At 34.5% G+C, this 12,692-nt stretch overlaps 1 protein-coding gene across 6 annotated transcripts in view; it reads right to left on the bottom strand.

Moving 5' to 3' along the window:
* The window catches only part of ADAM2 (ADAM metallopeptidase domain 2), a 159,675-nt gene that overhangs the window by 41,221 nt on the left and 105,762 nt on the right, over positions 1-12,692 (bottom strand). For all 6 annotated transcript variants that reach the window (XR_012381181.1, XM_073902520.1, XM_025885888.2 and 3 more), the window contains one exon: positions 3,343-3,448. Coding sequence is in view for 5 of the 6 variants with exons in the window: in XM_073902520.1 (XP_073758621.1) it covers positions 3,343-3,448 (106 nt within the window). In the remaining variant the exon portion in view is untranslated. The remainder of the gene's footprint in view (positions 1-3,342; positions 3,449-12,692) is intronic.

Here is a 12,692-nt window from a genome sequence, read left to right as displayed (position 1 = left end):
ATGGAGGGAGATGGGTTCAATAGGTGATGGGGATTAAGGAGTGCACTTGTTGTGATGAGCACCAGTTGTTGTATATGTGTTGAATCACTAAATTGTATACCTAAAACTAATATACTGTATATTAAGTAGAGTTTAAATAAAAACTTAAAAAATTAAGATTTCAAGAGCTAAAGTTAGATTAACAAAAGTCAATGAATTATATACTGTAGAGTTATCACTATTTACATTATTTAAGGTATATGCAGTATTTTAACAAAATGGGTATCTTGAAAATTATGTCTGATGGATAATGTGAGCATCTATTGATAGTATATGTTATGTCATAAAATTTTTATTTAGCTTAATCCAATTCAGAAGAAAGATCCACTTCCTAAAATCCTGTTGAAAACCACTTAATGCAAACCCAAATCCTATAAAAGGTTTCTAAAACTCTGGAACCAAGATGTTGTACAGTTTCCCATAGAGTATAATTCCACTGATCGGTACATGTAATAAACCCAACTTGTTCAACTACAAGTGTGTTCCTGTGATTTTTGGCTGGAAGGCATTGACACAGAACCTGATCTAAAATCATTTCTACAAAGAGTGGGTTGAAGTGGATTCCAGTAAGGGTAGCATTCTAATCTGAAACACACATACACACAGAGAAGGCAATGGAATATAACCAGAAAGGGAAGAATTATACGACAATAGAGCCTTAAGAATGGGAACTAAATCATGAGGTATTGTGGATTGGGAATTTTTTAATTCAACACGGAACATTCAATAGCTTAGCTTGAATAATCAGAGTGCAGAACTAAAAATGGGCCTCATGTCGATTAGGTGACTGGAAATTAAAAGTTACTCAGCATTAAAGTGTGCATAAAATTCATCCTAAATCCTGGCTGACTATTGAACTGAGCATGTGCAGTGAAGACTCCAGGGAGTTCATAAGAAGCATCTTAAGAGGCATAAAGTAATAAACAGTATTTCAGCTGCTGCTCACAGAGAGGTATTGTTTATAGTATGAGTCCAACTATGTTAAATCCCTTCCATAACAAAACTCTATAGCTTTCAGAAAGCATAAATGAATGCAAAGTTTCCATTACGTATTATTCATTGTCTCCAACATAAAGTCAAAATAATTGCTAAACATATCATAAAAATAAAGTGTGACATAGTCAAGGAGCAAATAAATCAGTAGATACCAATGTCAAAATGACCTAAATATTGCAATTAGCAGAGAAGCACTGTATAGCAGCTAATATAAAAATTATCAATGATTTAAAGGAAAATACAGTCATGATAACTGGAAGTTTTTCTTTAGTCAGTATATGGAATTTGTGAACGCAATTTTAGCAATTTTGAAACAACTTATATGTATTTTGAGCTGGAACATATGAAAAGGCAACTTATAAATGCACTGAAATGCACTTTGTGGTGTTTAATCAAAATGAAATTATCACTTTATGTTCATGTTTTAAATACAGAGGTATACGTGAACATATAATTGTGTGATACATGTATGTGCATATAGTACATGTATGTTCTTAGTCTATTGACTAAGAGGGCTTAGAGGTAATTAAAGACAGTGGAAATAAGCACACCTGGTGCCCAGATATTTATTTTTTAAATATTATTCTCTACTAAAAGGTATATGGGCTACTTGGATAAATAGCTGAATCCAGAGTAGGGGTAGGAAAAGTATAACAGGAGCCTAGAACATTTTGTGCTAGAAAAATTTGGAAGTTCTTACAGAGTCATATATACTTTTCAAAAAAACACTGTGGCCAAATAAGAGACTCTCAGTAGCCAAAACTGAGACAATTTGAAAAAGAATCAGAATAAATAATAACAGTAATGTATTCTATACCATTGAATAAAACAACAATTGCTGAGTCTGAACTGACATAAATAAACATGTAAACAAACAAATATAATAAGGGAATACTTCCTACAGTACATTTCTAGCTTACAGGCAGAGTCAATAATGGAGTTAGAAATCATCAATGGATTTTAAAACTTAGTGGGTCAAAGTTTGAAGAGGAACAGAGTGTGTCCATGGTCTCAATATAATTTAACCTAAAATATCCAAGATTGAGAAAAAATGCCATGTACCCTTTAAAATTTCACTAAGGTATACATCACTTCAGTGGTAATCATGCCAAAATGCTTAATATGAATCTAATTATGAAAAATATCCATCAAAACCAAATTGAGGGAAATTTTTAAAACAATTACTCCATAGCATTAAAAAAAAGACCTATGAAGAAAAAAATTAAAACAAAGAAAATTTTCTAGATTAAAGCTTAAAAATACATTATGACTAAATGCAATTATATGACTGGGTTTGTTCCTGAAAAAGGCAAAATAACTCTAAATACTTCACTGAGACAATTAAAGTAAGTTTTAATACTAACCATGTTTCATAGCTACAATATAGTTATGTAAGAAAATATCTGTATTCTCAGGAAAGACACATGATTTATTTAGGGGTAAAGAAGGATAGTTTTCAATATTCTTTCAAATGGTTTGGGAAAATCATTTTGAAGACAGGACAAGAAAGTTGGGAAAAAACAGAAGGACAAAGCAAATGGGCAAAATGTAAACAATTGGTAAACCTGGGTAAAGGTATATGGGGAATCTGTACTATTCATGCAAACTAGAAGTGTTTTACAGAATTTTTACTTTTACTATCGAACCAATTTTGAAATCATATCAAAATAAAATATTATAATAACATTCTAATAACTAGTAACATTCTAGTTCTAATATTTATATTAATTATAATATTTAATAATTAACTTTCATATAGTGCATACTATGTGTCAGTCCCACTCTAAATACTCTCAATAGAGTATCTAAATTCCACATTGGCATCACCCAATGGTGTTAGTGGAATTAATATTCATATTTTACATATTAGAAAATGAAGCACATATCACACAAGTAGGTAAGCAGTGGGATCAGGATTTGAAACAAAGATGTATGGCTATAGAGCACATGTTCTTAAACACTGTGCTTTACTTACTGGATAGTAAAAATTCATGAATTGTCATTTCATCACTATAAGAATGCTCATCCTTTGTAAAATTAAAATGACAGTATGCAAAATAAGAATGATCAGTCTGCCTAACTGTTTTTAATGTACTTATATAAATTAAACACTCTGTGGGAAAGTACAAGGGATAAGTGAATATCTGAGAAAGAGCAGTAAAAATATTCTATTAAAGACATTTATAATTTATAGTCTTACTTCATAATCAAGTAATATTCTAATTACTCATAAGCTTAATTATCTGGTGGTATTTTCTAATTTAAAGCAACAAATAGAGTTTCTCACATAGATTTCTTAAAGCATACTTAGTTTTACACTGTATGTATCCTGAAGGACCTGAGCCACAGTTCCCAGATTGATCAGCCTTAGAATTAAGGTGAGAATAACACTCTTCAGGACCAAATTCTGCACCTGAAAAAAAATGTGTGGTTAGTCATATTGAGCTTATATTAATTTAAAATAATTTATGAATATATCTGAAATTCTGAAATGGTCTAAAATATATTGTAGAAAATATGATCATAACATAAATTGAAAACAAAACTAGATTTAAGATCACATAAAATCATTTCAATGAAATATTTAAAAATTGACAGCATTTCTGTCTACTATCCAAAGAGATACCTTAAATTTAACCATGGTGTGCAGTTCATTTTGTTGATTTTTAGTAAGTCTAGATATGTATAAGTGTATAAGAAACTAAAATTTAACTTATTGGTCAAGAACCTATTTTGCATAAATGTCTTTTTATTTCAAGTGAAATGAAGTCAAGTCAAACTATGAAACTAATATCTTATTTTTTCACCATATTTTTCTCAAACCAAAAAATCCTGGGGAGTCATAATTTTTACATTCACTATCCAATCCATGCACATGATGTGTTCAATTCTCATAAGAGCTAACCTACTTAAAGAGCAGTTTATTTATTATAACCTCCATTAGTTCTACTATAGTTGAAAGACTAATGCAAAAACCTTTGATAGGCAGATTTAACCACTGCTTTGTGGTGCTGAAGAAAAATGGCACACCTAAGAGGATCCACAATGGACATATCAGGATCTCAGCTGAAACTCCTATAGGCTCTGGTGACCTGAAAATAAGCAGTTTATTTTATCCCAGACGTCATTTGCAAACCTGGTTATGGGTGAGAAGTCAAAATTGTATGCTGAGCTAGTGAAGCAGGCCTTTGATGGTGGACATAAAATTAGGCCAAAGTTGAAAGATCTTTATAACTATAGTAATAAAATTAAATGTCCAAGGGTCCTCAACATATAGCTTATTCTACCCTCAAAGCTTTTTATTGCTTCTAAACATGTGAAGAGTAGGAGATTAAACCATAAGAGATTCTTAACGATAGGAAACAAACTGAAGGTTCCTGGAGGGGAAGTCTGTGGGGGAATGGGGTAACTGGGTGATGGGCATTAAGGAGGGCACTTGATGTAATGAGCACTGGGTGTTATATACAACTGTTGAATCACTAAACTCTACCTCTGAAACTAGTAATACACTATATGTGAAATGATTTTAAATAAAAAAAATTTTAAATGACAAAATAAAATAAGATATAAGGAGATGACTTCCATAAAGCAGTGTGGATTTTTCTGCAGTTTCGGTGTTGTGGTTACATATCTGCCAAGGGAAGGAGTCTCAGTAAAATAACAACTCTCAGTGGAAAACCCTGAAGAGTTATGCCATAGAAACAACAGTGAACTAGATAGACTTTATTTAAACTCTAACCAAAGCTTAATATATATCAGTTTCTGACTTAAAGTGGTTAGTCTGTCATTTCATACACTTAACAAAAGAAAAAGATGGATAATAATAGTATCTATACAAAAAGCATTTTAGACTGAAAGCAGGGATTCAAAAAAGCAAAGATTGAAGAAAATGAAAAAAAATTAACTAGAACTGTTTTTATCACTCAAGAAAAAATATAAGATAAAGATATCTACCTATATTAAAATAGTTGAGAAAGAGAAAAATGATGCATATATATGAAAATTAATTATAAAGGATATAAATATGCAAGAAAGAAAAGTATCAAAAATAAATATATTGGAGTAATTTTATGGAGAGATAATTAAATGTAAATTGAAATTTTAAGAAAATCTGTATAATAATACAGTATTTACACCAAGTTCCAAGAAACTCACAGAACATTAAGAAGAATTAAGCACACACACATACACAAATACATCCAAACATATGATATGAACACTGGTAAAAAAAAAGAACAAAACAGGGAAAATCCTGATGGCACAAAGAGAAAAGAGACACAATTTGACAGATTTTCTTTAGAAAAATATGTAAACCATATGACAACAGGGTAACATCTTTAAAATGCTAATGGGGATAGAAGTTCCAATTCAAGATGGCAACGTAGGAAGATTCTGAACTTACCTCCTCCACAGGCACACCAAATCTTCAGTTCCATATTTAAAAATTTCATCACAAAAAAACTAAAAACTAATTGAGCAACTCCTACACACTAAGCAAAGGAGAAAAAACCCTCTTAGAATTTGGTAGGAGAGGCTGAGGCACAAATGCCACCCCTCTCATAGTGATCCACAATGAGGGAATACAAAACCCAGAGCAATAACACAAAGAAAACTGGAGTGCCTATACCAACATCACAAAAATGCAGTATAAGAAAAAAAATTATTACTAACGACAACCAAAGAATTTTTACAATGATAAGAGAGTCAATCTGTGAAGAAAATATTGGTTATAAATGTGTTCCCTAAGAAGAAACACCAAAATCTATGAAATAACAACTGGCAGAAGAAATAGACAAAAATAATACCTGATTTTTGTCAGGTATTATTTTTGTCTACTTTCAATAATGGACAGAACAGATAAATCAGTAAGGAAATACAAAATTAGAACACTACAAAGGAATTAGACCTAACAGATATCTGTAGAACACTCTATCCAACAATAGCAAGATAATTCTTCTCCATGCATATGTGAGGCCAAGACAGTCTAAAGAAATTGAAAAGGATTGAAATCATATGAATTATGTTCTCTGAATACCATGGAAGTCAATTAAAAACCAATAATAAAAGTACATTAGTGAATGTACAAACATGAGAATTAGGGGGCAGAAAAAGATGGGAGAGGAGTAGGAGACCTGGATTTTGTCTGGTCCCAGGAATTCAGCTGGATAGGGATCAAACCATTCTGAACACCTACGAACTCACAGGAGATCAAACAAAAGAATAGCAACAACTCTCTGAACAGAAAAGTGACCAATTTCTGGAAGTTCTTTCCTGACTTGTTTAGAGTATATTTTCTGGGGACGTTGTTACCCTGTTAGCATTTTGTTCTCTCATTCATCTATTCTCCCCTGGACAAAATAACAAGACAGAAAAAAAATCACCTCAATGAAAAAAACAAGAGGCAGTACCGACTGCCAGAGACCTACTCAATATGGACATTAGTATGATGTTGGAACTAGAGTTCAGAATGATGATTTTAAAGATACTAGCTGGGCTTGAAAAAAGCATGGAAGTTATTAGAGAAACCCTTTCTGGAAAAATAAAAGAACTAAAATCTAACCAAGTTGAAATCAAAAGGCTAATAATGAGGTGCAAGAAAAAATGTGGCACTAACTGCTAGGATAAATAGGGCAGAAGAGAGAATTAGTGATAAAGAAGACCAAATGATGGAAAATAAAGAAGCTGCTAAAAAGAGACATAACAACTACAGGATCACGAGGGCAAAATTCAAGAGATAAGCAATACCATAAGATGAAACAACATTAGAATAATTGGGATCCCAGAAGAAGAAGAAAGAGAGAGAAGGGCAGAATGTATATTGGAGCAAATTATAGCAGAGAACTTCCCTAATTTGGGGAAGGAAACAGGCATCAAAATCCAGTAGGCACAGAGAACCCCTCTCAAAATCAATAAAAATAGGTCAACACCCCAACATCTAATAGTAAAACTTACAACTCTCAGAGACAAAAAGAAAATCCTGAAAGCAGCTCGGGAGAAGAGATCTGTAACCTACCAATGGTAGAAACATTAGATTGGCAACAGACCTATCAACAGAGACCTGGCAGGCCAGAAAGGACTGGCATGATGTATTCAGAGCACTAAATGTGAAAAATATGCAGCCAAGAATACAATATCCAGCTAGGCTGTCATTGAAAATAGAAGGAGAGATAAAGAACTCTAGGATAAACAAAAACTAAAGGAATTTGCAAACATGAAACCAGCCCTACAAGAAATATTGAAAAGGGTCCTCTAAGCAAAGAGAGAGACTAAAAGCAACATAGACCAGAAAGAAACACAGACAATATAAAGTAACAGTCACCTTACAGGCAATATAATGCCACTAAATTCACGTCTTTCAATAGTTACCCTGAATGTAAATGGGCTAAATGCGCCAATCAAAAGACAGGCTATCATTTGGATTAAAAAACAAGACCCATCGATATGCTGTCTGCAAGAGACTCATTTCAGACCCAAAGACACCCCCAGATTGAAAGTGAGGGGGTGGAAAACGATTTACCATGCTAATGGACACCAAAAGAAAGCTGGGGTGGCAATCCTTATATCAGACAAATTAGATTTTAAACCAAAGACTATAATAAGAGATGAGGAAGGACACTATATCCTACTATATCCTACTAAAAGGGTATATCCAAAAGAAGATTTAACAATTGTAAATATCTATGCCCCTAACATGGGAAGAGCCACTTATATAAGTGGCTGTTAATAACAAAGCAAAGAAACACATTGACAACAATACAATAATAGTGGGGGATTTAACAACTCCCCTGACTGAAATGGACAGATCATCTAAGCAAAAGATCAACAAGGAAATAAAGACTTTAAATGACACACTGGACCAAATGGACTTCATAGATATATTCAAGACATTCCATCCCAAAGCAACAGAATACACTTCCTTCTTGAGAGCCCATGAAACATTCTCCAGAATAGATCACATCCTAGGTCACAAATCAGGTCTCAACCAGTCCCAAACGATTGGGATTATTCCTTGCATATTTTCAGACCACAATGCTTTGAAACTAGAACTCAATCGCAAGAGGAAAGTCGGAAAGAGCTCAAATACATGGAGGCTAAAGAGCATCCTACTAAAGAATGAATGGGTCAACGAGGAAATTAAAAAAGAATTAAAAAAATTCCTGGAAACAAATGAAAATGAAAACACAACTGTTCAAAATCTTTGGAATGCAGCAAAGGCAGTCCTAAGAAGAAAGTATATAGCAATACAAGCCTTTCTCAAGAAACAAGAAAGTTCTCAAATACACAACCTAACCCTACACCTAAAGGAGCTGGAGAAAAAACAGCAAATTAAAGCCTAAACCCAGCAGGAGAAGAGAAATAATAAAGATCAGAGCAGAAATGGATGAAATAGAAACCAAAAGAACAGTAGAACAGATCAACGAAACTAGGAGCTTGTTCTTTGAAAGAAAACAAGATTGATAAAACCAAGGCCAGACTTATCAAAAAGAAAAGAGAAATGACCCAAATCAACAAAATCATGAATGAAAGAGGAGCGATCACAACCAACACCAAAGAAATACAAACAATTATAAGAACATATTATGAACAACTATATGCCAGCAAATTAGACAACCTGGAAGAAATGGATACATTCCTAGAGATGTATCAACTACCAAAACTGAACCAGGAAGAAATAGAAAACCTGAACAGACCTAAACCACTAAGGAAATTGAAGCAGTCATCAAAAATCTCCCAAAAAACAAAAGCCCAGGGCCAGATGGTTTCCCAGGGGAATTCTACCAAACATTTAAAGAAGAATTAATACTTATTCTTCTGAACCTGTTCCAAAAGACAGAAATGGAAGGAAAACTTCCAAACTCGTTTTATGAGGCCACCATTACCTTGATCCCAAAACCAGACAAAGACCCCAGCAAAAAGGAGAACTACAGACCAATATCCCTGATGAACATGGATGCAAAAATTCTCACCAAAATACTAGCCAATAGAATCCAACAGTACATTAAAAGGATTATTCACCACGACCAAGTGTGATTTATCCCTGGGCTGCAAGTTTGGTTCAACATCCACAAATCAATCAACGTGAACAATACATTAATCAAAGAAAGAAAAGAACCATATGATCCTCTCAATAGATGCAGCAAAAGCATTTGAAAAAGTACAGCATGTTTTCTTGATCAAAACTCTTCAGAGTATAGGGATAGAGGGTACATAATTCAATATCATAAAAGCCATCTATGAAAAACCCACAGCGAATATCATTCTCAATGGGGAAAATCTGAGAGCTTTCCCCCTAAGGCCAGGAACAGGGCAGGGATGCCCACTATCACCACTGCTATTCACCATAGTGTTAGAAGTCCTAGACACAGCAATCAGACAACAAAAAGAAATAAAAAGCATCCAAGTATGTAAAGAAGAAGTCAAACTCTCACTCTTTGCAGATGATATGATACTTTATGTGGAAAACCCAGAAGACTCCACCCCAAAACTGCTAGAACGCACACAGGAATTCAGTAAAGTGGCAGGATAGAAAATCAATGCACAGAAATCAGTGGCATTCCTATACACCAAAAACAAGATAGAAGAGAGAAATTAAGGAGTCAATCCCATTTACAACTGCACCCAAATCCATAAGGTACCTAGGAATAAATCTAACCAAAGAGGCAAAGGATCTGTACTCAGAATATTATAAAATACTCATGAAAGAAATTGAGGAAGACACAAAGAAATGGAAAAACGTTCCATGCTCATGGATTGGAAGGACAAATATTGTGTGAAGATGTCAATGCTACCTAGAGCAATCTACACATTCAATGCAATCCCCATCAAGATATCATCCACTTTTTTCAGAGAAATGGAGCAAATAATCCTAACATTTGTATGGAACCAGAAAAGACCCCAAATAGCCAGAGGAATGTTGAAAAAGAAAAGCAAAGCTGGCGGCATCAGAATTCCAGACTTCCAGCTCTATTACAAAGCTGTCATCATCAAGAGAGTATGGTACTGGCACAAAAACAGACACATAGATCAATGGAACAGAATAGAGAGCCCGGAAATGGACCCTCAACTCTATGGTGAACTAATCTTCCACAAAGCAGGAAAGAATGACCATTTCCTTACACCACACATAAAAATAGACTCAAAATGTTTGAAAGACCTAAAAGTGAGACAGGACTCCATCAACATCCTAAAGGAGAACACAGGCAGCACCCTCTCCGAACTCACCCACAGCAACTTCTTCCTAGAAACATCACCAAAGGCAAGGGAAGCAAGAGCAAAATTGAACTATTGGGACTTCATCAAGATAAAAAGCTTTTGCACAGCAAAAGAAACAGTCCACAAAACCAAAAGACAACTGACAGAATGGGAGAAGATATTTGCAAATGTCATATCAGATAAAGGACTAGTATCCAAAATCTATAAAGAACTTAAACTCAACACCCAAAGAACAAATGATTCAATCAAGAAATGGGCAGAAGACATGAACAGACATTTTTCCAAATGGCCAACAGACACATGAAAAAGTGCTCAACATCGCTCGGCATCAGGGAAATCCAAATCAAAACCTCAATGAGATATCACCTCACACCAGTCAGAATGGCTAAAATTAACAAGTCAGGAAACGACAGATGTTGGCAAGGATGCAGAGAAAGGGGAACCCTCCTACACTGTTGGTGGGAATGCAAGCTAGTGCAGCCCCTTTGAAAACAGTATGGAGGTTCCTCAAAAAGTTGAAAATAGAACTAGCATACGATCCAGCAATTGCATTACTGGGTATTTACCCCCAAGATACAAATGTAGGGATCCGGAGGGGTACATGCACCCTGATGTTTATAGCAGCAATGTCCACAATAGGCAAACTGTAAGCCAAGATGTCCATCAACAGATGAATGGATAAAGAAAGAGGTGGATATATATATAATGGAATATTATGCAGCCATCGAAAGGAATGAGATCTTGCCATTTGCAACGACATGAATGGAACTGGAGGGTGTTATGCTGAGCAAAATAAGTCAATCAGAGAAAGTCATGTATCATATGACCTCACTGATAGGAGGAATTCTTAATTTCAGGAAAAAACTGAGGGTTGCTGGATTGGAGGGGGTGGGAGGAATGGGGTGGCTGGGTGATAGACATTGGGAAGGATACGTGCTATGGAGAGCACTGTGGATTGTGCAAGACTGTTGAATCACAGATCTGTACCTCTGAAACTAATAATACAATATATGTTAAAATAAAAAAAAAAGAGGATGGGCGCCTGGGTGGCTCAGTTGGTTAAGTAACTGCCTTGGCTCAGGTTAGGATCCTGGAGTCCAGGGATCGAGTCCCACATCAGGCTCGCTGCTCATCGGGGAGTCTGCTTCTCCCTCTGACCCTCTTCCCTCTCGTGCTCTCTGTCTCTCATTCTCTCTTTCTCAAATAAATAAATAAAATCTTAAAAAAAAAAAGAGGATGAAGAAGATAGCAAGAGAGGAAGAATGAATGGGGGGGAATTGGAGAGGGAGACGAACCATGAGAGAGGATGGACTCTGACAAACAAACTGAGGGTTCTAGAGGGGAGGGGGCTGGGAGGATGGGTTAGCCTGGTGATGGTTATTAAAGAGAGCACGTACTGCATGGAGCCCTGGGTTTTATACACAATGAATCATGGAACACTACATTAAAAACTAATGATGTAATGTATCGTGATTAACATAACAATTAAAAATTAAATTAAAAAAAAAGAAGACAAGTGGGGAATCATCCAAGGGAGAAAGGCCCCTGGTAGCTTCAAGGGAGGAGGTAATTATTTGGTGATGGAAATATGAAGGAGTTCATTTCTGAAGGTTTCAAGTTCTATTTTTTTCTACAATAAAATATGATGCAAGACTTCAAAAAAAATATGAGAATGAAAAAACACGCTCCTAAATAACCAAAGAACCAAAGATAAAAATCTCATGGGAAATTAGAAAATACTTTAAAATGAAAAAGAATAAAAACAAAATTTATGAGAAACATTGAAAGCAGTATTTAGAAACTGATATCAGTAAATGTTTAAAATAGGAAATATTTCAAAATAACAACCTAGATTTCCATCTTAAGATACCAAAAAAATAATTCTAAACATAAACAGAAGAAAAGAAATAATAGGGATTATAGCAAAAAAACAATAAAATAAAAAATAGACAAGTGACAGAGAAAATTAACGAAACCAAAATCTTGTTCTTTGAAAAGATCAACAAAGCTGACAAATTTGAATTATTAATCAGGAAATTTCCCTCAATGAAAAGGCTGAGTGCTGATGACTTCATTGGTAAATTCTGCAAAATTTTCAGAAAATACAATATGTTACAGAGTTCCCAAAAATATGAGTAAGGAATGCTTTTGCATCATTCAGTGCGACTTATTAAACAACAACTCAGCCATTTTAAAAAAGAAAAAAGATTAGAACAATATCTCTCACAAATATAGACATAAAAATTTCAAAAAATCTACAGAATTTAAGAAACAAAACAAATGAACATGGGGGTGGGGGAAGAAAATAAAACAAAGAAGAAGACTCTTAACTATAGAAAACAAACTGATGACTACCAGATGGGAGGTGAGTAGGTGGATGGGGCAAATAAGTGATGGAGATTAAGGAGCACACTTGCTGTGATGAGCACTGGTTGTTGCATGGA

The sequence above is a fragment of the Callorhinus ursinus genome, unplaced genomic scaffold (assembly GCF_003265705.2).
Source record: "Callorhinus ursinus isolate GAN/ISIS: 27379988/994484 unplaced genomic scaffold, GSC_fseal_2.0 scaffold17, whole genome shotgun sequence".
NCBI classification, from domain to species: domain Eukaryota; kingdom Metazoa; phylum Chordata; class Mammalia; order Carnivora; family Otariidae; genus Callorhinus; species Callorhinus ursinus.
This window is presented reverse-complemented; position numbering and strand designations above follow the sequence as displayed.